Source organism: Manis pentadactyla, chromosome 5 (genome assembly GCF_030020395.1).
Source record: "Manis pentadactyla isolate mManPen7 chromosome 5, mManPen7.hap1, whole genome shotgun sequence".
Classification (NCBI taxonomy): Eukaryota; Metazoa; Chordata; class Mammalia; order Pholidota; family Manidae; genus Manis; species Manis pentadactyla.
Genome location: NC_080023.1, coordinates 131,790,515 through 131,818,335, shown reverse-complemented (window position 1 = coordinate 131,818,335; position 27,821 = coordinate 131,790,515). Strand labels below are relative to the sequence as shown.

At 40.6% G+C, this 27,821-nt stretch overlaps 1 protein-coding gene across 4 annotated transcripts in view; it reads left to right on the top strand.

Annotated features, from left to right (window-relative positions):
* The window catches only part of CFAP61 (cilia and flagella associated protein 61), a 406,566-nt gene that overhangs the window by 348,378 nt on the left and 30,367 nt on the right, over nt 1–27,821 (top strand). For all 4 annotated transcript variants that reach the window (XM_057502682.1, XM_057502680.1, XM_057502681.1 and 1 more), the window contains one exon: nt 646–851. In XM_057502682.1, the coding sequence (XP_057358665.1) occupies nt 646–851 (206 nt within the window). The remainder of the gene's footprint in view (nt 1–645; nt 852–27,821) is intronic.

The window sequence follows — 27,821 nt, the reverse complement described above, 5'->3', positions numbered from 1 at the left end:
TCATTAAATAGACAGAGTGGGCTTGATGTGGGATAGAGCAGCAGCTCCCTGGTCATCGGGTTCATGTGGCAGTTTTAGCCAGTGTCCAGAGGTCATGAAGCCATGAATCCCCACTGCTGACAATTTACAAACAAGTAGCCTGTCGGATGCATATGTGTATTTCCCATAGACTTCAACCTTCTTCCTGGAAATAGACTTTACCTAATAGGTGAAGCACCCCAAATCCAGCTGCCAGGGATTCACCTTTTGCTTCCTTTGTAAACTTTAAAAAACTGAAGTGCTTCTGATCAGTTTTGACTTTTTCTCAAAATGATGCTGTGAAAAAATTATGAAAATTAACAGTCTTTAAAACACCTCACAGAAGAGAGTAAACCCAGTTCCACAGACTGTGCAAAGTACTAAACAGCAGAGAACTGGTCGTAACCTAGCAACTAATTTAGCAAGACAGAACAATGCAATCACAGTTTAAAATATTCTGAGGGACACTTAGTCATTAAGCCCAAGTATGTGGTTTCTGACACAGTTATCTTCTGATGAGTTTACTCAATATCTATTATATTTCAAAAAGAAATTGCTGTAATAAAGTTTCCAAAGTCCAGAAGTGATCCTAATGTTGTTTTTCTGATCCCTCCCACCCCTTGCCAGGGTACAGAAATAGTAACAGGCAACGCGAAAAATGGGACTTACTTCCGAATACACATTAACAAGTATAGAATGGTGGAAACCATCACGTGCCTTTCCAAAGAGCCTTTCCCTGCGTCCAACTACATCTGCTTGTTTGGCCAGCACGAGCAAGTCCTAAACAACCTCTGTGCTCGGTATAAGGACAATCTGGTCCCAGACCTCTACAGGTGAGTTGGACATTGCACTTTACTCAGGGGAAATGCAAACATATGTCATGTCTTGTGAATAAGGGGTGTGTTTTGCAATACACCAGACAGCAAAAAAGGAATCCAGGGGGGAAGCTAGAGTGGCAGAGATTTCATTCTACTGTAATAAAGAGTATCTGACCACTAGCATTGGCAGGAGAGTGGAGAGTGACATGGAGAAATGCATGGACTTTCAAAGTGTCCTCACACAGCCCCCCTGGGTCCCAGGTGCATCCACGTATGGCCTCCACACCATACACAGGCCCGGATGAGATGACGTGCAAGTCCCTTATGACATGGGACTGCTAAGAGCAGTGGTCAGGAATTTAAGAGGTCTTGATGGGAATTCCGTGGGCAGGCTGTTTGAGACTTCGGCCTCCTCCTCACGGCCCATGATCAAGCAGAGGGAGCGGCCATGTGACCAGGACACTGTTAAGGGAATTCTGCACTGGCAGGTTGGTTAGACTGGGTGATCTCATTCTCAGTCTTTTCACATTCTAACACACTATTTTATCCTGCACCCCTAGGAAGCCTGGAATTTTAGTGTAGAAAGCTACTTCTGGAAGCAATCTGCTCCTTAGGAAGGTTAGGAGAATTTCCCTCTTTGCACCAAACAAGATGATGACAGTGCCACTACCAGATAGAGATGTAGGACGTAAATCATGGAATTCCAGGGTCCTCAGCATCCATGGGGGTGACTGCCAGGATCGGAAGCAATCTCTCCTTCCTCTTCAACATTTTTTAAAATTGTAGAGTATATCATACAAATAAAAAGAATACAGAATGTGCGTATACTTTAAGGGATAATAACTTACTGGGAAGCTGTGGGCCTACCACCTACATTAAGAATTAATTCCCTTCTTGAGGACATTAGAAACCCCTCTCTGATCACAACCCCCCTGTGTCCTTGGAGATAACCACCATCCTGGCATTTGGGTTAATCATTCCCCTTCCTTCCTATAAAGCAGGGATCAGCAAATTTTCTCTCTAAAGGGCCAGAGAGTAAATACTTTCAGCTTCGTGGACCATATGACTTCTGTCACAACTACTCAACTCTGCCACTGTGGTGTAAAGGCAGCCACAGACAGTATACACCCAGAGGGCATGGCTGTGTCCCAGTGAAACTGTACAGAAACAGGTGCCGGGCTAACCTTGTTTTAAAGATGTGCTACTTAGATATGATTTCCTAAATAATGTATTAATTTGTTTTGTCTAGTTTTGAATCAGTTCTGTGGCCAACAAGAGAAAGCTGACATGTTTGCCTCTGTTGGTGAGGCCCACCCGGGTGCTGTACGTAGCTCTAGTCTGTTGGCTTTCCTGGTCGTATAATACACACATACTGTGTCCCAGTATATCCATCTGCTTCCTGTGCATTGACGTAAAATGGTTTCCAGTTTGGTGCCATTATAACAATGTTATAGGCATTGTGGGCACACCTTGTGCAAGAATTTCTCCCGGGTGTCCTAGGTGATGCCAAAACGTTCCCCAAAGTGGTTACCAGCTTAATCTCTCCCAGCAGGACATCAGTGTGCCTGCATAGTCCCGCTCTCAGTTTGGCCATTCTGGTGGTACAAATAGGTATCCTCCTGCAGTTTCAATTTTCCCTTCCTGATATACCTTTCATTTGTTTGTGGGCCATGTGTGAAGTTTCTGGGAAATGCCCACTTATGACTTGTGTCCATTTTTCTTTTGTCATGTTGACAGTCTTCTTACTAATTCACAGGAGTTATTTATGTACTCTGGGTGTGAGCTCACATTGGTTATGTACTTTTAAAGTCTTCTCCCATTGTGAGGCTTGCCTTTCACTTTCCTTATGGTAGCAGTTTACAGGTATTAACCTCTTCTTTGGGGTATCTTGGGTATTTTTGTCCCTTTGCATCCAATGCTTTTGATGTAAACTTGTGAAGCTCTGTGAAACCCCAGCTGGATTTGACAGGAAATGCATTAAACCTTAGATCAGTGAGGTGAGATTTGACATCTTTGATAGTGTCATAACATAGTGTAGGTCTTGATTTCTTTAATGTCTTCTAAGATACAGGTTTATAATTTTCTTTATAAGTGGCTTGCACAACTTTAGTTTGCTATGATCCAAAGTGGTTTACATTTTTATTGCTGTTGTTAAATATAATGTTCTTATTGACTGCCGCTACATGGTATGTAGAAATGCACTGATTTTTGTATGGTTTTGTACCTGCAGACTTGCTAAATTCTCTCATTTCTTTCAAATAATTTACCTGTGGATTCTTTTAGATTTCCACACAGAAAAATATCGTCTGAAAATAATGACTTTTGTTTCCTCTTTCCCAATATTTGTAACTTTTATTTCTATTTCTTTTTTTACTATGCTGGTGAAGATTTGCTGTAAAAAGTAAAACAGTAAATAGTCAGGGATGCCACTCCTGCCTCATTATTAATCTTAAAGAGCATGTGTTCAACATTAACTGTGTGACATTCACCATACATATTTTTGTAGACATCTTTATCAGGATAAGAAAGTTTCTTTTTATTACTGGCTTGTTAAGCATTTTTATCATGCATGGATTTTTAATTTTCCAGAAAAGGTACTTAATTTCTGAAACTTTTTATGTATGGGAATATCTTCCTATATGCTTCCAATTATAAGCTTTATTTTGGTAAAGTATCAAATTATTTAATCATAGGCTTTCCCTCCTTATATCTTTGTAGACATGACTCTAATATTTATTTAAAATAAAAAATAGAAGCATTTAGGAAATGAGTTCATTTGTTCCTTACCTTGTGCATAGGATTTTATCACTGCTCTCAATCTTACCCAAAATGTTTGCATTAGAAGAGACTCAGTTGTTTTTGTTTTTTGTTTGCTTGTTTTTTGTTTTATGTTTGGTATCATTAATCTACAATTACATGAGCAATATTATGTTTACTAGATTTCCCCCATAATCAAGTCTCCCCCACATACCCCATTACAGTCACCATCCATCAGCATAGTAAGATGTTATAGAATCACTACCTGTCTTCTGTGTTGTACAGCCCTCCCTGTGCCCCACCCCCTACATTATGTCTGCTAATCATAATGCCTTTTTTCCACTTATCCCTCCCTTCCCACCCATCCTCCCCAGTTCCGTTCCCTTTGGTAACTGTTAGTCCATTCTTGGGTTCTGTGAGTCTGCTGCTGTTTTGTTCCTTCAGTTTTTGCTTTGTTCTTATGCTCCACAGATGAGTGAAATCATTTGTTACTTGTCTTTTTCCGCCTGGCTTATTTCACTGAGCATAATACCCTCTAGCTCCATCCATTTTGTTGCAAATGGTAGGGTCTGTTTTCTTCTTATGGCTGAATAATATTCCATTGTGTATATGTACCACATCTTCTTTATCCATTCATCTACTAATGGACACTTAGGTTGCTTCCATTTCTTGGCTATTGTAAATAGTGCTGCAATAAACATAGGGGTGCATACGTCTTTTTCAAACTGGGCTGCTGCATTCCTAGGGTAAATTCCTAGGAGTGGAATTGCTGGGTCAAATGGTATTTCTATTTTTAATTTTTTGAGGAACCTACATACTGCTTTCCACCTTGGTCTGAACTAATTTACATTCCCACCAGCAGTGTAGGAGGGTTCCCCTTCCTCCACATCCTCGCCAACATTTGTTGTTGTTTGTCTTTTAGATGGTGGCCATCCTTACTGGTGTGAGGTGACATCTCATTGTGGTTTTAATTTGCATTTCTCTGATGATTAGTGATATGGAGCTTCTTTTCATGTGCCTGTTGGCCATCTGAATTTCTTCTTTGGAGAACTGTATGTTCAGCTCCTCTGCCCATTTTTTAATTGGTTTATTTGCTTTTTGTTTGTTGAGGTGCGTGAGCTCTCTGTATATTTTAGATGTCAACCCTTTATTGGATCTGTCATTTATGAATATATTCTCCCATACTGTAGGATGCCTTTTTGTTCTGTTGATGGTGTCCTTTGCCGTACAGAAGCTTTTCAGTTTGATATAGTCCCACTTGTTCATTTTTGCTTTTGCTTCCCTTGCCCAGGGAGATATGTTCATGAAGAAGTTGCTCATGTTTATGTCCAAGATATTTTTGCCTATATTTTTTCCTAAGAGTTTTATGGTTTCATGACTTACATTCAGGTCTTTGATCCGTTTCAAATTTACTTTTGTGTATAGGGTTAGACAATGATCCAGATTCATTCTCTTAAAAGTAGCTGTCCAGTTTGACTCAGTTGTTTTTTAAAGAAAAATTTTACTTGGTGGGCAGTGATATGCTGAGAGTCTTCCCGGAAAAGAAAATGTTTCCATGTTTGACCAAATTCAAAAGCCCTAGCTGGATTGTTTTTCCCTGAGAAGAAGGTTATGTTGAAACAGGCAGACTGTGAACTGGGGACCACTAGTCAGGGCACAGCTGGTAACTGATGATAGTAATAATTTTAAAAGTTAATTTGATTTGTTAAGAGTGAATATTTGGGATGGCAAAATGGAACGACACTGAATATGTGGACGTGCCAACTGACATCTGTAAGAAAGAGGCATCAGGGGCAGGCAGGTGGCGGCTGCTGGTGGAAGAGGTTGCTGGTCATTTTTAAGCGAGGCCCCAAGGGCATGCCATGCCTTGTCGGTCACCCTGTACATGTGTCAGCGTGTAAATGCAGCTGCTGCCACATTCTTTTCAAGTGCCACAAAATGCTGCCAGGTCCCAGGGCTAATTCTTGGCCCCGCACTGCCAGCCCTATCTGCTGTCAGATGGACTGGTGAGGCTCTTTCCAAGCAGGCAGGGTGAATGGGTTAGCTTATTTTGAACACGATAGGACTGCAGGTTGTTTCCCTGGCCAGCAATATCTCTTGTTCACACCTGGGCGGCTTTCCACCCACCGCATCTGGGGGCACCTCCCTCCATGCTGGGAGGAGGGCTGGCTGTTAACCAACAGCTCAGTCTTCTGCAAGACAGACATGCCTCAAGGTCAGGTTCCTCTCTGGGTTCAAAGAAACTTTCTGGATCCTTTCTCCCAAGTTCTCCCAATCTGTTCTCACCCCATCAAGGGCCCGGAATGAGCAGCCCTTAGCAGGGCCAGGGGCAGTGGCCACCACGGGGGCAGGTGCTGGAGCAGTGGAGGCCTCAGGAACAGTGGCTCCGGCTGCCCTGCATGGAGCCATCTGGGGACACCTGGTGGTGGCAGAGCAGTCAGCCACCATGGCACACAGGCAGCCAGCTGTCATGGACAGCAGTGCAGCTGAGGGGCTGGGACTCAGGCTGGCTTGGATTCCACCTACGTTTTGTTCTGTTTTTACCTTAGAGTGCCAGCAAAAACTATGGGCCACAAGGAAAACAAATTCACTACTGGTGGCCCAGTGCTTGTATGTGTGTGTTTAAGAGAGAGAAATCAACCAACCGATTGATTGCTTTACTACTTTGGAAAATGAGTGAAGGCCATTCTTATTCATTCCTTTCTGAACCAACCAGTATTTAAAGTCACGTCACAAATGTTACTAAAATGTACTTTTTCCCAATCTTGCTCTTAAGAGCACTTGTGTCCTACAGTGCCCCATGGGCACACATGCACACACCTATCACACACCAGGCAACCCCCACCCCCCGCCTGCTAAGTCCCTTGACTATTGAGAATGAGCAGCACCTCCCCTGGCCCCCAACACCACCCCTCCCTCAGGCTGGAGGGACGCGCAGAAGGAGCCTCACCTCAATGAGGGCGCAGGAAGCTGGCACATGAACCAGAAGGAGAGGAGAGGGGAGGGGAGGGGAGGCTGAGGCGATTTCCTGAGAAGCCCCTGGTACAGGGCTCTAACCAGGCATGTCCCCTGCCTTCCCCCCCTTTTTTTTTTAACTCTACCTCTTCTTCATTTACCCCACTTATCGATGGCCCTGCAAGAAAAAGGTCTTAGCCCTCCCCCCTTAGCCTTAATTAACAGTCTGTAGCATCCTTTATCCTCACGGCGTGAATAGGTCTTGCCCTGGCTTCTTTGTGTGAGCCCATCAGATACTCATAAACCTTGATTAAATCACCTCTTTTCACATCTTAACATGCTCTGCTCTCAAAGACTGCCCTCACATCACCCTCTCCTCCTGCGTGCTGCCAGCCTCCGCCACACTTCCCCAAACACTCGAATGGCCTAATTTTAGTGGGTAAGTGCTGCTGTGCACGATCTTCTAAATGGGATTTGAGCAGGCCCTTTAAAAGGCTGCCATTACCTTTTTGCACTGTGAAGCTCCAGTCACTCCCATAGGAAAGCTGCCTTGTGCAGTCTCTCTCTTCGGAGCTGCAAATCAGGATGCTGCCAGCCCACATTGTCTCCTAGTTCATTTACTCGACTCCAGTTGGAGTTGTTTACCATGACTTAAATGTTTTTCTGTTCCTCTGGGGTCAGTGGCCTTATGCTGAGTCCAGTAGAAAATCACACACTAAATTCTGGGTGCCCATTTTTCCAGACCTATCAAAATCTTCTTGAAATAATGACTGCCGGCTCCAATTTGTCAGTTTGTTCACATGTACTTAAAAGTTGCTGAATAATAGTTCTTCCAAGATGCAGCCTTCCCTGTTGGCCACTTACCAAGTCCCCATTTTGCCTCTCTGTAAACTCTGAAAAGTGTTCCTGCTCATCTGTTTCATTTCAGATATGCCAGCTCCTTTTGATAGCCTTATGAAGACTCCTTTTTCAAAGGAGTTGCTAAATTCAGAATCCGTTTTCTTCATTTTACTCTCCAGCCGGTTAGTTACAGTTTGTTTCCCTTCCCTCACAGGCGGGAAAGGTGATTGAGCTGGGACGGCTCGCTGATCACTCCCCTGTACCTTTGCTCCAACAGGCGGCTTCTTGCCCAGTGGCATTTCTCATATGATCACTTGGCTTTTGAGATGGAACCCATAGTTTTGAACATCCCTTGTTAACCTGCAATCTGGAGGTACAGACCAATGTGGGAGCCAAATTCCATTTGATACAACAAATGTCCACTATTGTAATATTTCTCTGATTCAAAGATTAGGACTTTTTTCCCAGTATATGTCACCTCTCTCCTTTTTCCCACTGTGACATTTATGTAAAATTAAACTTGCCTGGGATGAGAGGCAAGATTGTTCTGAATTACCCTGAAATTATAAACAGCATGTGCCCCTTCAGATATTCATGCAAAGATGATAATGTGAAAGAAAAGAAATACTCCCATTCATTTAGTCAGGAATGAATGCTCAAAGTAATGAACACATATCCCTGAATAAAGTATGGAGCTTTTTCTAATTGAAATAGAATTGACTTACAATATCTTACTCATTTCAGGTATGCATCATAGTGATTTATATTTTTATATATTACAGAATGATCCCCACAGTAAGTCTAGTTATCATGTGTCACCACACAGAATTATTACAATATTATTGACTATATTCCTTATGCTGTACTTTCACCCCTGTGACTTATTTTTTTAACCAGAAGTCTGTACCTCTTTATCCCCTTCATCTATTTCACCTGTTCTCCCAACCTCTTCCTCTTCTAGTAACCAGTAGTTTGTTTCCTGTATCTATGAGTGTGTTTCTGTTTTCTTTGTTTTGATTTTTAGACTCCACATATAAGGGAAATCATCCAATATTTCTCTTTCTCTGTCTGGCTTATTTCACTTAGCATGATACCTTCTATGTCCATCCATGTTGTCACAAGTGGAGGGATTTCTTTCTTTTTATGGCTGAGTAATATTCCATTGTCTGTATGTCCCACATCCTCTTTATCCATTCATGTATCAGTGGACACCTAGATGGCTTCCATATTTTGGCAAGCTTTTAAAAAGTCCCTTATTATCCAGTGTGTTCCAATAATTTTCCTCAGTTGCCATGAAAACATAGTTTGGCATATAATTTTAGCAGTTATTAGAAAGGCCTGGATTGATATTTCTTTAGGGTTTTGAGGGGTCAGGAAGGTATAAATTCTTACTTCAAGTGCCTCAGCCTTATTCCTATTAGTAAGACTGTGCCTGAGGATAGTGCCCATAAATGAAAGAAAGAAAAATAAGTGTCCCATCTCACAGCCAAGAGTTTTTAAATGTTAAAGTCTTTTATTGATGAGACTGTAAAGACTGAGCAAGCAAATTCAGTACCCAATTCCTGCATCATTGCTTATTAGCTTTGTGAACTTGGGCAAGACATTTAACCTCACTGAGCATCAGTTTCCTCACCTATACAGAGGAGATGTAACCTGATAAATCTGCCCACATCACAGGATGAAAGTAGATCATGATGTGAAAATATACTTAAAAAGATGTGAAGTAATATGCAAGTGCAAAGTTTTCTAATTACTTTTATTATTACTTTACCTCAAATGTTCATATTCACTGCAAGTCCATAATAGCCTTCATGGAGAGGCAAATATTTCCAGCCTTTTATTCAATAATGTAACTATTCTCCCTCCCAAATTAATGTAAATTTAGGGAAAATACAATGCTTCCTTTAAATATTCAAGTGAGCAAATGCTTCCAAATGGCACACATTTATGTGCTTGCCATACCTTATTTTAAAAACCATCTCCTTGGGGGTGCCCATGAAATTTCATGTATGCTTTTTCTTTCTTAGAGTCATGCTCTAAGAAAAAACATTACTTGGGAAGAGGTCATTATGAAGAATTAAATTAAGTGTGAAATCAAGTGTTTTATTCAGAGTTAGTGATGTGGGAAGAGTAGAGGTGATAGTGTACCTCCCAGCGCACTTTATAGCAAAGGAATTTCTATATAAGCAACACTTCAAGACAATTTCTTTTCAAAGCACTGGCACCCAAAGCAGGGAAGTAGGTTCTAAATATCATTTAAAATTTGAAATTATGAGCTGTTGGAATTATGTCTAGAATCTAATATTCAATTTAAAAAATTGCTTTGGAAAATTGCTTCACACGTCAAGAGTTACAAACACCTTAGACCTGCACTGCCCAATATAATAGCCAATTGCCAGATGGCATTATTTAAATTTTAATTAAGATTAAATAAAATTAAAAGCTCAGTGTGACTACACTTGCCACATTTCTCATGCTCGTTAGCTTCATGTGGCTAGAGGCTACCACCCTGGACAGCGCAGAATAGAGGATTTCCACCACTGCAGAGAGTGCTATGGACACAATACTTCTGTAGACCAGGCATATCCATGGGGCTGCAGCAAGTGGTGCTAGGCATGGCATCTATGGACAATCATTCTTGAAAATGCTTGTCACCAGCCCTTTCTGGTTCCAAGTCTCAACATGCAGTTATGGTACCTGACAGGTAGGTGCTTGGTGAAGGCCCAGTACATTGAAGGAGGAAGTGTTTTCTCTCTATATTTGCTGTTGTGGGGGCAAGTAGACGGAAAGTTCTCCCCAGATCATATGCGAAGGGGCAGATGAGAAGGAAGAGCAGTGTGGGAGAAGGGGTGGAGCGGGCAAGTTTCTGGGGCATTTGGTCACACAATATGTGAGGCAAGTGGTACCACATACCTCGTACTTACCCATTTATGCATGCACAGTTCAGCCGGCCAAACCCCAGCCAGCCTTCTACTTCCTCACCAGTTATCCGTGACATTTCTTGATTACTAACATCCTACCCTGCTGTCAGAACCCAGGTCTTGGTTTAGAGTTCAGGAGCTCAGACTGCTATGTTCAGAACTGACTTCTGGCCCTCTGAACATCTGTGTAACATCACTTTTCTCTCCAAGGTTTTGTGGCAAGAGTTAGTCCTTTATAGATTTATTTCCTCCTTCTCATCTGACAGCATGTAGGTTAAAGGCTATTGTTTTTTAATCTAAAATAGTAGCTGCTGAGCCAATGTTTATCTACAAGGCTACTGAATTCCTTTAATATAAATACCTCTTTACCAAGCTCCAAGAAACAACTGAGTTGTTCTATTGTTATTGGAATTGTTAAAATAAATATACTTTAGAATTATGTTTTCAGTCTACTGAACCATGAGGAGAAACTGGCTGGTCTGCCTAAATTTTTTATGGCAAACTAACATTTGCAAAGACAAGCTTTGAAGCCAACTGGGCTGCATGGAATTATCATGCATGTGGGATTCTCATGCCTTTCCTTCTAGGCCTGGATCTTTTAATGTTTCTTTTTGAGGATCATTTTGTACGTATTTGTTTACTTCTTAGTATTTCCCATTACAAAAGCAATACATGTTTATTATAGAAAATTTAGAAAAAGACTTTTTGAAAGCTAGGTAGAATGTAAAACCCACACCTAATCCCAATACCCAAAGCACATTTCAGATGATTGAGCTACAATGAGATGAGAGGAGTTGAAAGGTAGTTGCTATTTGCTCCTGCAACAAGCTCACTGGCAGTACAACTTCACCTCTCTTGGAAGTTACCTCTCTCTTACCTCGGTGCTAGGAGGGACCTTAACTGCAGGCCAGCATGCTCACCTCATAGACAAGTAAACCAAAATGGCAGGGTTTGCCATGGGTCACCACGAAATAGTGGCATCAGTGACACCAGAACCAGAGCCTCCTGATTCGCAGTACAATTCCCCTTATCCAGGACTCGGGGAGTATGTTTTCCATCATGCAGTGACATCCTTTAAAGAAAGCACTTGCCTAGGACATGAGAATAACTTTGCTTCCCTGAAAAAATATCTTGGCATGGGGATTTATGTGTGGAGGAAGAAAATATTAGAAATTCTATTTGTATTTTTATTTTTTCAAAACAGAGAAGAAGCAGGCTTTATTAGTATTTGAAGCACAGCTAGTGGCTCCCTTGTAGGCCAGATGAAAGCCTAATGTATGTCCTATGTGGACTCAACACATCCAAGGTTACAAGGAAACGTCATGGCTTATAGAGGTCAACCTTATTAGTGAACTTTGGAACACACTGCAAGAATTGTGTACAGGCGCACTTCAGAGAGATCACAGGTTCAGTTCCAGACCACCACAGTAAAGTGAATATTCCAATACAGTGAGTCAACTGAAGTTTTTGGTATCCCAGTGAAAATTAAAGTTATTTTCATACTATACTATAGTTCATTAAGTGTGAAAATTACATTATATCTAAAAAAAACAAGGTATATACATTAATTTTGAAATTTTATTGTTAAAAAGAATGCTGACCATCATCTGAGCTTTCAATGACTTGTGATCTTTTTGCTGGTGGAGGGCCTTGCCTTGATATTAGTTTTGTGAACTTGGGCAGGGCATTTAACCTCACTGAGCATCAATTTCCTCACCTATACAGTGGAGACGTAACCTGATAAATCTGCTCACATCGTAAGATGAAAGTACATCATGATGTGAAAATACTTAAAAAGATGTAAAGTACTATGCAAGTGCAAAGTTCTATAATTACTTTTATAATTACTTTACCTGTGACTAATAGCTGCTGACTAATCAGGGCACTGGTTGCTGAAGGTTGGGATGACTGTGGCAATTTCCTAAAATAAGACAATAACAACAGCTTGCTGAATGGTTGACTCTTCCTTTCATGAACAATTTCTCTGTAGCTTGCAATGCTGTTTGATAGCATTTTACCCACAATAGAACTTCTTTCAAAACTGGAGTCAGTCCTCTCACACCCTGCCACTGCAATACCAACTAAGTGTATGTAGTCTTCTAAACCCTTTGCTATCATTTCAGCAGCCTTCACAGTATCTTTACGAGGAGTAGGTTTCATCTCAAGAAACCACTTTCTTTGCTCATCCATAAGAATCAACTCCTCATCCATTAAAGTTGTATCAAGAGATTGTAGCAAGTTAGTACATCTTCAGGCTTTACTTCTAATTCTAGTTCTCTTGTTATTTCTACCACATATGCAGTTACTTCCTCCACTAAAGTCTTAAACCCCTCAAAGTCATCCATAAGCGTGGGATCAACTTCTTCCACTTCTGCTAATGCTGATATTTTTACCTCTTTCCATGAATCATGAATGTTCTTAATGGCATCTAGAATGCTGAATACTTTCCAGAAGGGTTCCAATTTACTTTGCCCAGATCTATCAGAGGAATCAATCTATGGTGGCTATAACCTTATGAAATATATTTCTTAAATAATAAGACTTAGAAGTCTAAATAACTCCTTGACCCATGGGCTACAGAATGGATGTTATGTTATCAGGCATGCAAGCAACATTAATCGTGTTGGACATCCCCATCAGAGCTCTTGGGTGACCAGGTGCACTGTCAATGAGCAGTAATATTTTGAAAGGAATCTTTCTTTCTAAGCAGGAGGTCTTAATAGTGGCTTAAAATATTCAGTAAACCATGTTATAAACAAATATTCTGTCATCAGGGCTTAGTTGTTCTGTTCATAGAGCACAGGAAGAGTAGATATAGCATAATTCTTAAGGACCTTAGGATTTCCATAGTGGTAAATGAGCATTGGCTTCCACTTAGAGTCACCCTAACTTTGGCCCCTAACAAGGGAGTCAGCCTAACCTTTGAAGTTTTGAAGCTCCCCAAGGCCAGGAAAGAACCCCTCAAAAGGATTAGAGGTTACAGTGCCCAGTGCTTACACCAGGCTGGGAACAGTGTGTGTTCCAACTGGCCAGCCTGGGGAACCTCAAAATTTATGAGGTAGTGAGTGAAATACATATTTCAGTCTCCCCTCAGTAGCAAGGAAAATTAATAGGCATCTAAAGAAGCAGGAAAATATAATTCATAATGAGGATCACAATCCACCAATTAAAACCAATCCAGACCTGACACAGATGTTAGAATTAGCAGAGAAGCATCTTAAAACAATTATTATAGCTGTATTCCACATGGTAAAAAAGTTAAGTAAAGATGTAGAAGGTATATAAAAGACCCGAATCAAACATCTAGAGATAAATGCAATGTCTGAGATGAAAATACACACTATGTAGGATTAAAGGAAAATTAGACCTTGCCGAAGAAAAGATTAGTGAACTTGATGACATAACAATGGAAACTATCCAAAATGAAACAAACAGAAAAAAGAATTTTAAAATGATGAACAGAATATCCATGAGCTATGGGACAACTTCAAATCACCTAAAAAAATAACAACTGAATTTTTCCAAATTTGATGTAAATTATAACCCCACAAATCCAAGAAGCTCAATGAATCTCAAGTGTGAAAAGCATGAATACAATTCCACCAAGGCATATCATAATCAAACAACTCAAAACCTATGATAAAGACAAAATGTAAAAAGCAATAAGAGAAAACATTGTTTACAGAGGAATAAAGATAGGAATGACAACAGATTGCTAATCAGGAACAATGCAAGTGAGAAGTTAGTAGAGTAACATTTTAAAAATACTGACTTTTTTTCATATTTTAGAACAATAATAATAAATAAATAAAAACTTTATATTTATTACACATATGTAAAACATCTCCAGCCTTATGTATGGCTGAACATCCCTCTCACATTACATAGACCACCATAACCCCTCTCCCCAACCAACATCTATAAGTCATTCTCCATTCCATTATCTTGTTTAACTTCTTTGTTGGTTTACTCTCCCAACTGATAACCCCACTATAACCCCAGTGCTTTGGACTGAATTAGGTCCCCACAGAATTTATATGTTGAAACCCTAGCCCCAATGTGACTATCTGGAGATAGGGTCTTTAGGAGTTATTTAAGGTTAAATGAGGTCATAGGGTATGTCCCTAATCTGGTAGAATTATGGTTTTACAAGAAAAGGAAGAGAGAGAAATCTATCTCTTCTCCATGTGAGTACGTAGTGGGAAGCCTGCTGCAAGCCATGAAGAGAGGCAGACCCTGCTGGCACCCTAGTCTTGGATGTCCAGCTTCCAGAACTGTAAGAAATAAATTTTGTTGTTTAAGCCACCCAGTGTTGTTTAGTTATGACATTCCGAGCAGACCAAAACAGATTTGCACCCCAAGTTTGGTGCTGTTTGTCTCTTCACAGTCTTCTAGGCTGCCATGCAGCCAGGCCCTGCTGTCCAAGGCATGTGGTACTGCCTGAGCACTCCCATTTGGCCACCATGAGAATGGCCTCCAAGTCAGCTGGTTCTGGGTTCAAACCCTGCTTTGGAAATTATACAGCTTCAAGTTCCTCATTGGAGTATAAAGCGACTCTCCTGGTTCTCACTTGGTGGTGATAATATGTGGAAGGGAGAGTGCACTGCTCAAAAAACACATACAGGGGGTCCTTCAGACCTTTCCTACCAGTGTTGTCTTAGGCAGATGACTCCATTTGTCTAAGCTCCGCCTCCCCCTATAAAAGGGGGCTTATAACTGCTTCCTGATGTGGCTGTTAAGAGTAAACAAATTGACGACAGGAAATACTTGGCTCAGAGCCTACCCTGGAGGAGCTGTTCCACAAATGGCTGCTGGGCTCCAGTCCACTCAGGACACGCCAGAGGCCCCAGCCCCAGGTCACACTGCCGCAGGCCCTGTGCATCCCCAAACCTGGCTCTGTGTGTGCTGCTCGGTGGCTGTTCCGGCACTTATCCAGGATAACTTTGCAGAGTGACAGATGGCATAGTCCCAGCATGGCCTCAGCCACTTTTCTTCTCTCCAAAGACACTTTTTGTCACCCACCCAGCAAACTCTGAGCTGTGTTTTGTGACATTATTCACTCTATCTGGTAATTTGGGAAGAAGAGAGCACCAAATGCCACCAACAATGCCCCTGCAGCTGCTAATAGGAGCCACTATTTGGAGCCCACGATCCCTTCTGGGCCCCAGTGGCTCTGACAGCTGCCGGAACACTGTCTGCCAGGCCAGGATACGTGCTGAAGGCTCGGCGGGTAGAATAGAGCCCAGCACAGTCACACTGGGATCCCAGAGGCTCACAGCATTAATAATCTATAGTTCAATCATTAGGAGAAAATCCAAGTGAAATAGGAAAATATACACCACGCTGGAGGCCGCAAAGCTGCTGGGAGGTGGATTCTGTGCTCCACGGCATGCCTAATGATTAGTTCCCAGCCACTATCAGCCCCAGCTGACAAGCGGTGCCTGCAAGCTGTAGGCTTTCCACAATGATAGTTGAACAAAGCTAAATCTCATTCATGATATTAACATGGGCTTGCTACCAGGATCTGCTGGGCTTGTCAGGCTTCTGAATCAAACCCTCTCCAGTGCACTTCAAAAGATGTCCATCAAGTCAGGTATTGCCCTCTGGACAGATCTGCAAGTGGGTCTTTCCAGATGAGGTTCCAGAGCTGCTAGAGTCCTAACAAAGATTTAATATAGGAACTAATATAACCCCACCCTGATTCTGCCAGTGATGTACTGGACTGAAGTGCTAACCTAGTCTTTTATGCAATAGGTCAGCTTGTAGCTCACTAAGTAGGAAGATATCTGATGTGAAGAAGCATTTTTAATTTCAGTGTTTTCTTTAATTATTAATTTCAAGTTGTCACTGGATTAAAGTTTTTGAAAAGGCTTTGTTAATATTCTTCCTGTGCTCATGCACCTCATAGCATGGTGCTCAGAGAGTTGAGGGGCCTCTCTTTGTTAGTGCCACTTCGAAAAATTCCTGGAGAAAACTCAGAAAGGCCTGGCTCCTGTGATGAGCCCATTCATTCTCTCCATCAGCATGTCCATGCCCCAGCACACATCCTTAGATCCTCCCAGCCTTACTTGTTTCCTGAGAGTTTCAGCTCCTCCTCCCACTTGCGGATTTAAATAAGCCCTGTGCCACAGAGCATAGGATCTGGCTCCTGAGCAACTGCCAGGAATGCCGCATGATTCAAGGCAGATGTGCAAAGGCCTGACTGATTCTCTGTGGATAGAAGGGAGCCAGAAAAGATAAGGGCCTTTCCCTGCCTTTGTCAGATTGCCTCAAGATACAGTTTCTCCATATAGGCCATCTAGAGACACCTTCATAGCTGAGTATTACCCCTAGCCTGAAGCAGTGACCAGCACATAATGCATAATCCTGAGTTGCTCCCCATATTTCACCACCTCAATCCCCTTTCACACTGGCTGCCCTTGGACTGTACCTCCCAAATAAAACACTATCACTTAATCCTTGCCTCAGGCTCTGTTTATTTGGGAAGGCAGTGAACGCAGCAGAATAACAAAAGATAAAAATCATGAACACAGCTTTCTTTATTATACCAAACATCCTCAAATCCATGCAGACAAAGAACTCAAGCTGATCTAGAGGCAATTTCCAATAAACTTCTGTTCCAGAATTAAGACTCCATGAGACTAAAATAATGAGATCAAACATTGGTGAAAAGACTTGCTACTTAGGATTGTACTGAAAAATAACTTAGGGGCTTCTGGTTAAATATAGCAGATTGAACATACAAGTTTACCTCCTCTCCCTACTGAAACCCCCATAAAATGACCATAAAACCAAAAAAAATGTGCAAATTTACCCATAAGGAGAAATAAAACTAGAGAAGAGACAAGGGGAGGTGAGAGGTAATGGCATATTTTGGGAAGTTTGCCATAACAGAGCAGAGGACTCTGCAGTGGTGACTGAAGGCTGAGATGAGGCATGATAGTGAAACGGGACTAAAAAAGGTTCTCCCCCTCTCCAGTCCTTTCCTTCCTGCAATGGTCAAGCAACTGCTCCTCCCTGTCTCTTCCCAATAGGAAACTGGAAGTTTGTTTTCTGGAACTGGACAAACTCCAGATGTAGAGACATAGGATCCACCTTGGGAAAAGTGTGAGGTATGGAGCTAACAGGAGAAGGAATTAGGGGAAAGTCCCAATGCTGATGGATACAGTCCCTAGGCCCCTCCTCTGCCCTGTCCCTAGAATGTAGAGGTATTGGAAGATAAGTGTGGGTAAAATTGTAATATTTCCAGAATATCTCACCTGGCTTTAGTACATCTGCATATCAATAGGCATTCAGAGGTGGAAAGAAGTATGGCTTTAGTTCATTTGCATCATTCCTCAGGGGTGGAGAGAAGTTCATCTCCATATCAGTGGGTAATTACCTGGGCAACGGAGGGCTTATCTGTACCTGAGAGGTGAGGGGGAGGGCCGGTTTTGCTTCTGCTGGAGCAGGAAAGAGAGAAGGCCCCAGACTTCAGTTTGTAAGCAATAAATGGATTTTAAACTCTATTTGTCCCTTTGACTGATTTTGGTTTTAGAGGTATTTTGCCCCAGGATTTCGTTTCCCTGGACTTACAATAAGTCAAGGAAATTTCATGGAAAAGAGAACAAGAAATTGTTCTAACTATTATAGGATTTCCTATATCTGACTAATAGGAAGTCCATAAAAAGAGAGCAAACAGAATGGAAAGGTCTTTTAAACACATGATAGAAAAAATTCCCAGAACTGAAAGACATCAATCGTTAGATTGAAAAGTCCACAATAAATGACAGACAGCCCAAGTCTCCCTATCATGAAATTCCAGAAAACCAGGGATAATGAGAAGCTACAAAAAGCTTTCAGTGAGTAAAGCATGTCACTTAAAAAGGAGCTAGAATCAGAATAGCATCCGTTTTTCTATAGCAACCTCAGAACCTAAGAGATAATGGGCCAATATCTTCACACTTCTGGGAGGAAATAATTTCAAACAATAATTCTATGGCCATCCATCAAGTAAGAATCAATGGAACAGTACTATTGGTGTTCAGAAATGATGGAGGAATGGTTAGAATATCACCATTTTGCAACCACTAGTGATTTTGAGTAAAGGTTTTGAGCATCAGTGGCTGATAGAAAAGGAGATAACTGGATGCTATATGCTTCTTTGTGGGAAAACATACCACAATGAAAATGAAAACTGCACTTGAATCTGGCCAGGAGCTTAGATCCACCACCAATTTATAGGAAATAGATGAGAAGAAGCTGTATGTTCAACAATACCTCGGAACTGTAGTCCACAAAATTCAGACTGTGAGAAACTCTACAGGACAATTAATGTGATTCCTCCCATGAAGAAATTGCAAGAAATAAAACAGATATAGAAGGGGAGCCTATGGATTATGACAGATTTTAAAAACATATCAATTAATTTTGATTCAGACTCAAACTGTAAAAAATCAATTATGCTATTTATGACATTATTAAAAATTTGAACACTGAATACTTGATGATATTAAGGAATTATTAGTTTTTTTAATGTGAAGACAGTATTGCAGTTATATATACTTTAAAAACAGAATCCTTATCTTTTAAAGACACCTACTGAAATATCTGGGATTTGCTTTAAAATAACCCAGGAGAAAGAAAAGGAGATAGGGAAGGGATAACACAAGATTGACCCTGAGTCAATAAATGTTGGAACTGGGCAATGGGAGTTCATTATGTTATCCTTACAATTTAACTATATTTTAATTTAAATTTTTAAAAATAAACACTTTATTTAAACTGAAACCAGAACAAGAACTGTTCACCCGTTTCTCCCCATCCCAACACCCCACCTCTGGCAACCAGCTGTCTGTTCTCTATATCTATGAGCATGGGGATTAATTGAATGAGTGAGGTATCTATAAATTCCACATATAAGAGAGATCATCCAATATTTGCTTTTCTCTGATGTATTTCACTTAGCATAATGCCCTCAAGCATATTTTTAAATTCCTTTTAAAATATTCTTTAAAAAATGTTTAAAACATATATTTTAGTTCTATATAGTAAGAGTTATCTTTTAGAAGCAACCAAAGTTGTAAACAAAGGAGTAAAGCAGGGACTCAAATGCTGGAGAGCAATGTGGGGGTAATTTCAGGGCACAACCAGGCCAGCCAGCCAGAAACACACATGGTGGTGAGTGTAGGATGAATGCTGGGAAAAAGTTAATTATTCTGATTATTTGATATGTTTATGTGGAAAATAATATTAAGGGATATTTTATAGAACTGGTAGAACATTTTGGAAAAAAATTGTGCTAGATTTATTGAAAACTAAGGGGAAAAAACAGGGTGGTGGTTATTATTTCCAAGACAATCAAGAAATTATAAAAAAGGAAATGTTAATACCGTCATTATTAAAATAGTATATGCAGATACTAATTTAACCAAAAATTGCAATGCAAACTATTTGGGAAGTGCAGGATAGGGAGATGTGAGGGTTTGTGTTTTAAATGATATATCCTTATTTGCCATAACAAGAAGTCAATAGCTATGCCTGAAAATCAATAAGTGAGAAATCACATTTATATCAATAATCACTTGAAAAATCAGCTAGTAATCTCTGAGTTACTTAGGATTCTGGTTATAAGGAGCAGAAACAGCTGAAGCTGATTTAATCTAAAAAGGAAAGTTCATTTTAAAGATGCATGGTTGGCTCTGATAGGAACAAAAGGCAGAGATGTGGCTGGACCTTGAGAAGGGACCACAGTCAGGAATCACAGGGTAGCTAGAAACCAAACAGTGGCTGTTTCTTTCTCTCTGCACCTAGCTTTCTTGGCTTGCCATTCATCTTTACCTGTTACAAATCCCCAAACCCACAGAGATTAAGCAGATACATCTCCATCCCAACTCCAGATTTCCTGGAGAGTGGCTGACTTGCATGGCTGGAGTGGCAGTTCCAAACCATGACTGCAAACTATTTGGCACTCCTCCCACAGAAAGAGTGGGGTCTGTGTCCCCTCCCTTTGGGTCTGGGAGAGCTTGGGATGGCTTTGACCTGTGGAGTATGGCAGACATGAGGCCACATGACTTCTGAGGCTGAGTCATAGAAGGCTACAGATTTCCAGCCTGTTTTCTGGAACATTCACTGCCAGAGTCCTTATCTGTCACAAAAGAGTCCAGCCATCCTGAGGCTTCCATGCTGTGAGGAAGCCCAGGCTATGTGGAAAGACCATGTGGACTCTCTAGCAAGAGTTCCAGCTGAGCCAAAGCCTTCAAGGCCATCCAGCTCAGGTGCCAGACGTGTGAGTGAAGAAAACCTTGCCCCAGCCATCTGAGCGGCCCCTAGGCATTCATGTTCTCATCTGAAGCCCCAGTCACAGAGCAGAGCCAGGCCACTGTGAGCATACTAAAATGGCTTATGCTCTGTGCCCCTAAATTTGGGGGTGGTTGTTGCACATCAATATGTAACTGGAATACTTAGAGCAGATGAGAGTCCCTGCTTCTTGGGGTCAGGATGTCACAGCGTGACTGCTGGACCTATCCCCCCAAGGAGGCAGGGATGGCAAGAGGTGGAGCAGATCCCAACAAACTATGGCTTAACAAACAACCCTCAAGGTGTCTGCTGTTTCCTGTCCTCATTTCCCGGCAGCCCATTGCCTACCTAAGCAGAAGGAAGTCATGTGGATTGAGAACTCGACCTCTCATATTTAGCCCACTTGTCAGTTCTTGCTCTCCCACACAGTAAAGCAACGAAAGGGAGGGAAGAGTAAAGTGTATTTACCATAGTAAGCAGTATCATTCATTAACTCCCTCCCCTCCCGGCTCCACGGTGGTCTTCCAGCAAAAGCAGTTGTCAAGAAATGGGAAATATCCTCAGAGCTCTGTCATCTTCCCTCAGTGGCCTCTCGAGTACAGAGGAGATCATTAGAGGGTCCTCGTGTTGCCTGGCAACACATGAATCCTGTTTGCTATCATGTCATTAATATGATATGAAAGTGTTTCATCGGAGACATTCATCTTGCATTAATGAAAATCAAATTTGCTAATATGACACAAAATCTGTCCTTCCTTGTGACTTTCTATACTTAAGTAGCTTATTTATTGAATTAGACTGTGAGTGGTTTTCAGACTTGAGACTGTTAAAGTATCATGATAATGACTTTGTTTTCAGTAATATCAGATGGCCATTAATGATGTGATTACACAGCTGTAACCCTGTGACCACCATCCCAGACAAAACACCTTCCTGAGCTCCAGCCCCAATGCCAGTTAACTCTCTGCCACCCAACTCCTTGCCGCAGAAACCTCAGCTAGGAGAGGGTTCTTGTTTGAGCTGGGGTACTTTACAGGGTATCCACCTCTCTCTTTGGAGTCAGAGACAGAGCTAAAGATACACCTTGTAGCGCAAAGAAGGCTCTCAAGGAATAAATGGATCTCATATCATCACAGGCGTGAAAGAAGCTCCCAGAAACATGTGACCTCCCTTTTCTAACAAAATATACCAGGCACTAAAGAGAGGATAAGGTATGTAGATATTCCTCTGCTTCCAAACACAATTTATTCCTGAAAATAAGCATGGAATTCAAATGTATAAAAGCCAAATAATAGAACTATTGTCTTATAATTTCTTCCCCACAGAGTTAAAATGAGATGGCTTAAAATGTCATTTAGTATCTTTAGCACAAGAAGGTCTGAATTCAGCAAACAGAAAGGACTTTAGGGGTACCAGTGACTAAGATATGAACAAATGAGTTGTATTATAGTCCAATACACAGAACCAACACCCTTAAGTCAAGGGTGATTCTAAGCACCCAGAAAGAAACCTTTCCAAAATCAACACTGCAGGTCTGTATCTCCCGAGATACTATTTTTTCACAGAACGTTTTTTCTGTCTACAAAAGTAATGTATAATCATTGCAGAACCTAAAGGGGGAGGGTATATAAAGCAAAATTATAAAGAAGAAACCAAAGTTATCCATAAACTTCTGGTCCTTCCAGTACTTTTCTCTAAATATATAAATATTTATATATTTTAACAATATTTAACATGGTGATTTTTATTTTGCTAATTTGGCTTGCTACAATATTCTGAACACTTTACTATTTCTTGAGAGATTATGTTAATGGAATGATTTTTAATGACTGAAGAGGATTCTACCATACCAATGGGCCTTACCTAATAAGGTTTCTTCTGACTTTTAATTAACTGCAACACAGCCTTAATGATACATCTTTTTGGCATTCCTGATTATTTCCATTACAGCTTTTAAGTGCACTATTTCTTACTAATTCAGTGCATATTTACTGAACAACAGTGTGTTGGGTCCTTGGGATATACCCACCAAGGTGGCTTCCTTCACAGAGCTTAAAATTAAGTAGAAGTAAGACAGAAAAATTTTAATGGCAGGTAAAAAATTCTACCACCACGAATTGAGTTTCCCCCTCATCTCAGTGCCACTCCTCCCCCTAGCACTGACCACATTTGAGATGTGTGAATGTGTGTGTTTCTAAAATATACTGTACATATTGTTGTTTTTCTTTTTTCACTTACATATTAAAGACCTTTCTGTGTCAGTACACATAGATTCATTCTTTTTAATGGCTTCTTTATATTTCATAGAATGGCTAAATCCCAGTTTACTTAACTATTTTTCTATTAATGAACATTTAGGGTATTTCTAATGATTTCCTGTTATTGTAAGGAATATTTTCTTTGCACATATTTCTTTGTGTGCATCAGTGGAATTTCTGGATCAATGGGTATTTAACTTTAAGTTTTAACTTTTTTTTGTAAGATTATCATTGATATACACTCTTATGAAGGTTTCACATGAAAAACATTGTGGTTACTACATTCACCCATATTATCAAGTCATCTCCACACCCCATTGCAATCAACGTCCATCACAGTAGTAAGATGCCACAGTCACTACTTGTCTTCTCTGAGCTACACTGTCTTCCCCATGATCCCCCCCCACACCATGTGTGCCAGTCATAATACTCCTCAATCCCCTTCTCCCTCCCTCCCCACCTGCACTCTCACACCCCTCCCCTTGAGTAACCGCTAGTCCCTTCTTGGAGTCTGTGAGTCTGCTGCTGTTTTGTTCCTTCAGTTTTGCTTCATTGTTGTACTCCACAAATGAGGGAAGTCATTTGGTACTTGTCTTTCTCCACCTGACTTATTTCACTGAGCATAAAACCCTCTAGCTCCATCCATGTTATTGCAAGTGATAGGATTTGTTTTCTTCTTATGGCTGAGTAATATTTAATTGTGTATATGTACCACCTACTCTTCATCCATTCATTAGGTTGCTTCCCTATCTTGGCTACTGTAAATAGTGCTGCGATAAACATAGGGGTGCATATGTCTTTTTCAAACTGGGCTCCTGCATTCTTCGGGTAAATTCCTAGGAGTGGAATTCCGTGGTCAAATGGTATTTCTATTTTTAGTTTTTTGAGGAACCTCCATATTGCTTTCCACAATGGTTGAACTAATTTACATTCCCACCAGCAGAGTAGGAGTGTTCCCCTTTCTCTGCATCTTCACCAGCATTTGCTGTTCCTTGTCATTTAGACGTTGGCCATCCTAACTGGTGTGGTTCTAGTTTGAATTCCCTGATCATTAGCAACATGGAGCATCTTTTCATGTGCCAGTAGGCCATCTGAATTTCTTCTTTGGAGAACTGTCTGTTCAGATCTTCAACCCTTTTTTAAACTAGTTATTTGCTTTTTGGATGTTGAGGTATGAGAGCTCTTAATATATTTTCGATGTTAAATCCTTGTCAGATATATTGTTTATGAATATATTTCCCCATACTATAGAATGCCTTTTTGTTCTACTGATGGTATCCTTTGCTGTACAGGAGCTTTTAAGTTTGATGTAGTCCCATTTGTTCATTTTTGCTTTTGAGTCCCTTGCCCATGCAGATATAGTCAGGAAAAAATTGCTCATGTTTATATTTAAAGAGATTTTTGCCTATGTTTTCTTCTAAGAACTATGTTGAATAACAGTAGGGAGAGTGGGTATCCTTGTCTTGTTCCCGATCTTAAAGGAAAAGCTTTCAGCTTTTCACAGTTAAGTACAATGTTGACTGTGGGTTTGTCATGTAGCCTTTATTATGTTGAGGTACTTATCCATTTTGTTGAGAGTTTTTATCATGAATGGGTGTTGAATTTTGTCAAATGCTTTTTCAGCATCGATGGAGATGTTTGGTAAAATTCAGTAGTGAAGCCATCTGGTAGAGGGATTTTGTTCTTAGGTAGTTTTTTGATTACCAATCAATTTTGTTGCTGGTTGATCTGTTCCTATTTTCTGTTTCTTCCTTAGGTAGTTTTTGATTACCAATAAATTTTGTTGCTGGTTGATCTGTTCAGATTTTCTATTTCTTCCTTGGTCAGCCTTGGAAGGTTGTATTTTTCTAGAAAGTTGTCCATTTCTTCTAGGTTATCCAGTTTGTTAGCATATAATTTTTCATAGTATTCTCTAATAATTTTTTGTATTTCTGTGGTGTCCTTAGTGATTTTTCCTTTCTCACTTATGATTCTGTTTATGTTTGTATACTCTATTTTTTTCTTGAAAAGCCTGGCTAGCAGTTTATCTATTTTGTTTATTTTCTCAAAGAACCAGCTTTTGCTTTCATTGATTCTCTCTATTGTTTTATTCTTCTCGATTTTATTTATTTATGCTCTAATCTTTATTGTGTCCCTCCTTCTACTGACTTTGGGCCTCATTTGTTCTTCTTTTTCTAGTTTCGTTAATTGTGAGTTTAGACTGCTTATATGGGATTGTTCTTCTTTCCTGAGGTAGTCCTGTATTGCAATATACTTTCCTCTTAGCACAGCCTTGGCTGCGTCCCACAGATTTTGTGGTGTTGAATTATTGTTGTCATTTGTCTGCATATATTGCTTGAACTCTGGCTTTATTTGGTCATTGATCCATAGGTTATTTAGGAGCATGTTCTGAAGCCTCCATGTGTTTGTGGGATTTTTCATTTTCTTTGTGTAATTTATTTCTAGTTTCATACCTTTGTGTTCTGAGAAACTGGTTGGTACAATTTCAATCTTTTTGAATTTACCGAGGCTCTTTTTGTGGCCTAGTATATTATCTATTCTTGAAAATGTTCCATGTGCACTTGAGAAGAATGTGTCTTCTGCTGCTTTTGGGTGCAGAGTTCTGTAGATGTCTGTTAGATCCATCTGTTCTAGTGTGTTGTTCAGTGCCTCTGTGTCCTTACTTATTTTCTGTCTGGCTGACCTGTCCTTCAGAGTGATTAGAGTGTTGTAGTCTCCTAGAATGAATGCATTGCATTCAATTTCCCCTTTTAATTCAGTTAGTATTTGTTTCACATATGTAGGTGCTCCTGTGTTGGGTGCATAGATATTTATAATGGTTATATCTTCTTGTTGGATTGATCCCTTTATCATTATGTAATGTCCTTCTTTGTCTCTTGTGACTTTCTTTGTTTTGAAGTCTATTTTGTCTGATACAAGTACTGCAACTCCTGCTTTTTTCTCTCTATTTGTTGCATGAACTATCTTTTTCAGTCCCTTCACTTTTAGTCTGTGTATGTCTTTGGGTTTAAATTGAGTTTCTTGTAGTCAGCATATAGATGGGCCTTGTTTTTTTATCCATTCACTGACTCTGTGTCTTTTGATTGGTGCATTCAGTCCATTTACATTTAGGGTGATTATCAATAAGTATCTACTTATTGCCATTGCAGTGTTTAGATCTGTGGTTACCAAAGGTTCAAGGTTAACTTCCTTACTATCTTGGAGTTTAACTTAACTCACTTAATATGCTATTACAAACACAGTCTAAAGGTTCTTTTCTTTTTCTCCTCCTTTTTCTTCCTTCCTCCATTCTTTATATATTAGGTATCATATTCTGTACTCTTTGTCTATCCCTTGATTGACTTTGGGGAGAGTTAATTTAATTTTGCCTTTGCTTAGTAATTAGCTGTTCTACTTTCTTTACCTCTGGTGACAGCTATTCAACCTTAGGAACACTTCCATGTATAGGAGTTCCTCCAAAATACACTGTAGAGATGGTTTGTGGGAGGTAAATACACTCAGCTTTTGCTAATCTCAAAATTGTTTAATCCCTCCTTCAAATTTAAGTGATAATCTTGCCAGATAAAGTAATCTTGGTTTGAGGCCCTTCTGCTTCATGGCATTAAATACATCATGCCACTCCCTTCTGGCCTGTAAGGTTTCTGCTGTGAAGTCTGATGATAGCCTGATAGGCTTTCCTTTGTTTGTGATCTTATTTCTGTCTCTGGCTGCTTTTATTAATCTGTCCTTATCCTTGATCTTTGCCATTTTAATTGCTATATGTCTTGGTGTTGTCTTCCTTGGGTCCCTTGTGTTGGGAGGGAGATCTGTGCATCTCCATGGCCTGAGAGACTATCACCTTCCCCATATTGGGGAAGTTTTCATCAATTACCTCCTCAAAGACACTTTCTATCCCCTTTTCTTGCTCTTCTTCTTCTGGTATGCCTATAATGCGAATATTGTTCTGTTTGGATTGGTCACACAGTTCTCTCAATATTCTTTCATTCCTAGCAATCCTTTTTCTCTCTGTGCCTCAGCTTCTTTGTATTCCTCTTCTCTAGTTTCTATTTCATTTATTGTCTCCTCCACCATATCTAATCTGCTTTTAATACCCTCCATTGTGCTTTTCAATGATTGAATCTCCAGCTGGAATTCATTCCTGAGTTCTTGAATATCTTTCTGTGCCTCCATGAGCATGATAATGATTTTTATTTTGAACTACCTTCAGGAAGAGTCATGAAGACCATGTCATCTTTCTTAGGAGTTATATTAATTTTACTTTGAACCAGGTTCCTTTGGCATTTCATATTTGTATATGGTGCCCTCTAGTGTCCAGAAGCTCTACTCTCTGCTGCTCAGCCTCTGAAGCAATATTAGGGGTCACAGGGGAATGGTATTGGTTCCTGGGGGGAGGAAAGAGCTGTTTCCTGCTTCCTGGCTGCTACGCCTGTCTCCACTGCCTGAACCAGTGGGCCGAGCATACAGGTATAATCCTCTATGCTTTGCATTTGTAATTGCTGTAGACAGATCTTCCCTCTGGCTGGCCTAACACCAGGGTAGGGTTTGCCCATTTGCTGGCCAACTGGGGCTGGCCAGGAGAAAGGTGCAGTAGGCTGCATATCACGGAAGGGGTTTGGAGCTGTGTAGCCAGCCAGGGAGCTGGAGCACCTGGAAATCGTGCAAGCTCCCAACATGCTGGGCAGAGTGCACCTGAACAATTTTGTCTACCTGTCCTTTCTCCTGACCAGTAAGCTCTGTGAAATCCTTGCCCCTTTAGCATCCCTCTTGCTAAAGGAAGCCTCTCAGACTGCCCACCTTTCTTTTGTCCCAGAGAAGCTGGATGTGGATCCCTGCTTTCCATAAGCAACCAAAATCTCAGTCTCTCCAGGAATTCTGCCTGTCTTAGCTTTCCAGTCCTGTAATCATGAGAGTATCATGAAAGCACCATGAAATGTAGGTTTGTGCTCCCAGAGCAGATCTCCAGAGTTAGGTATTCA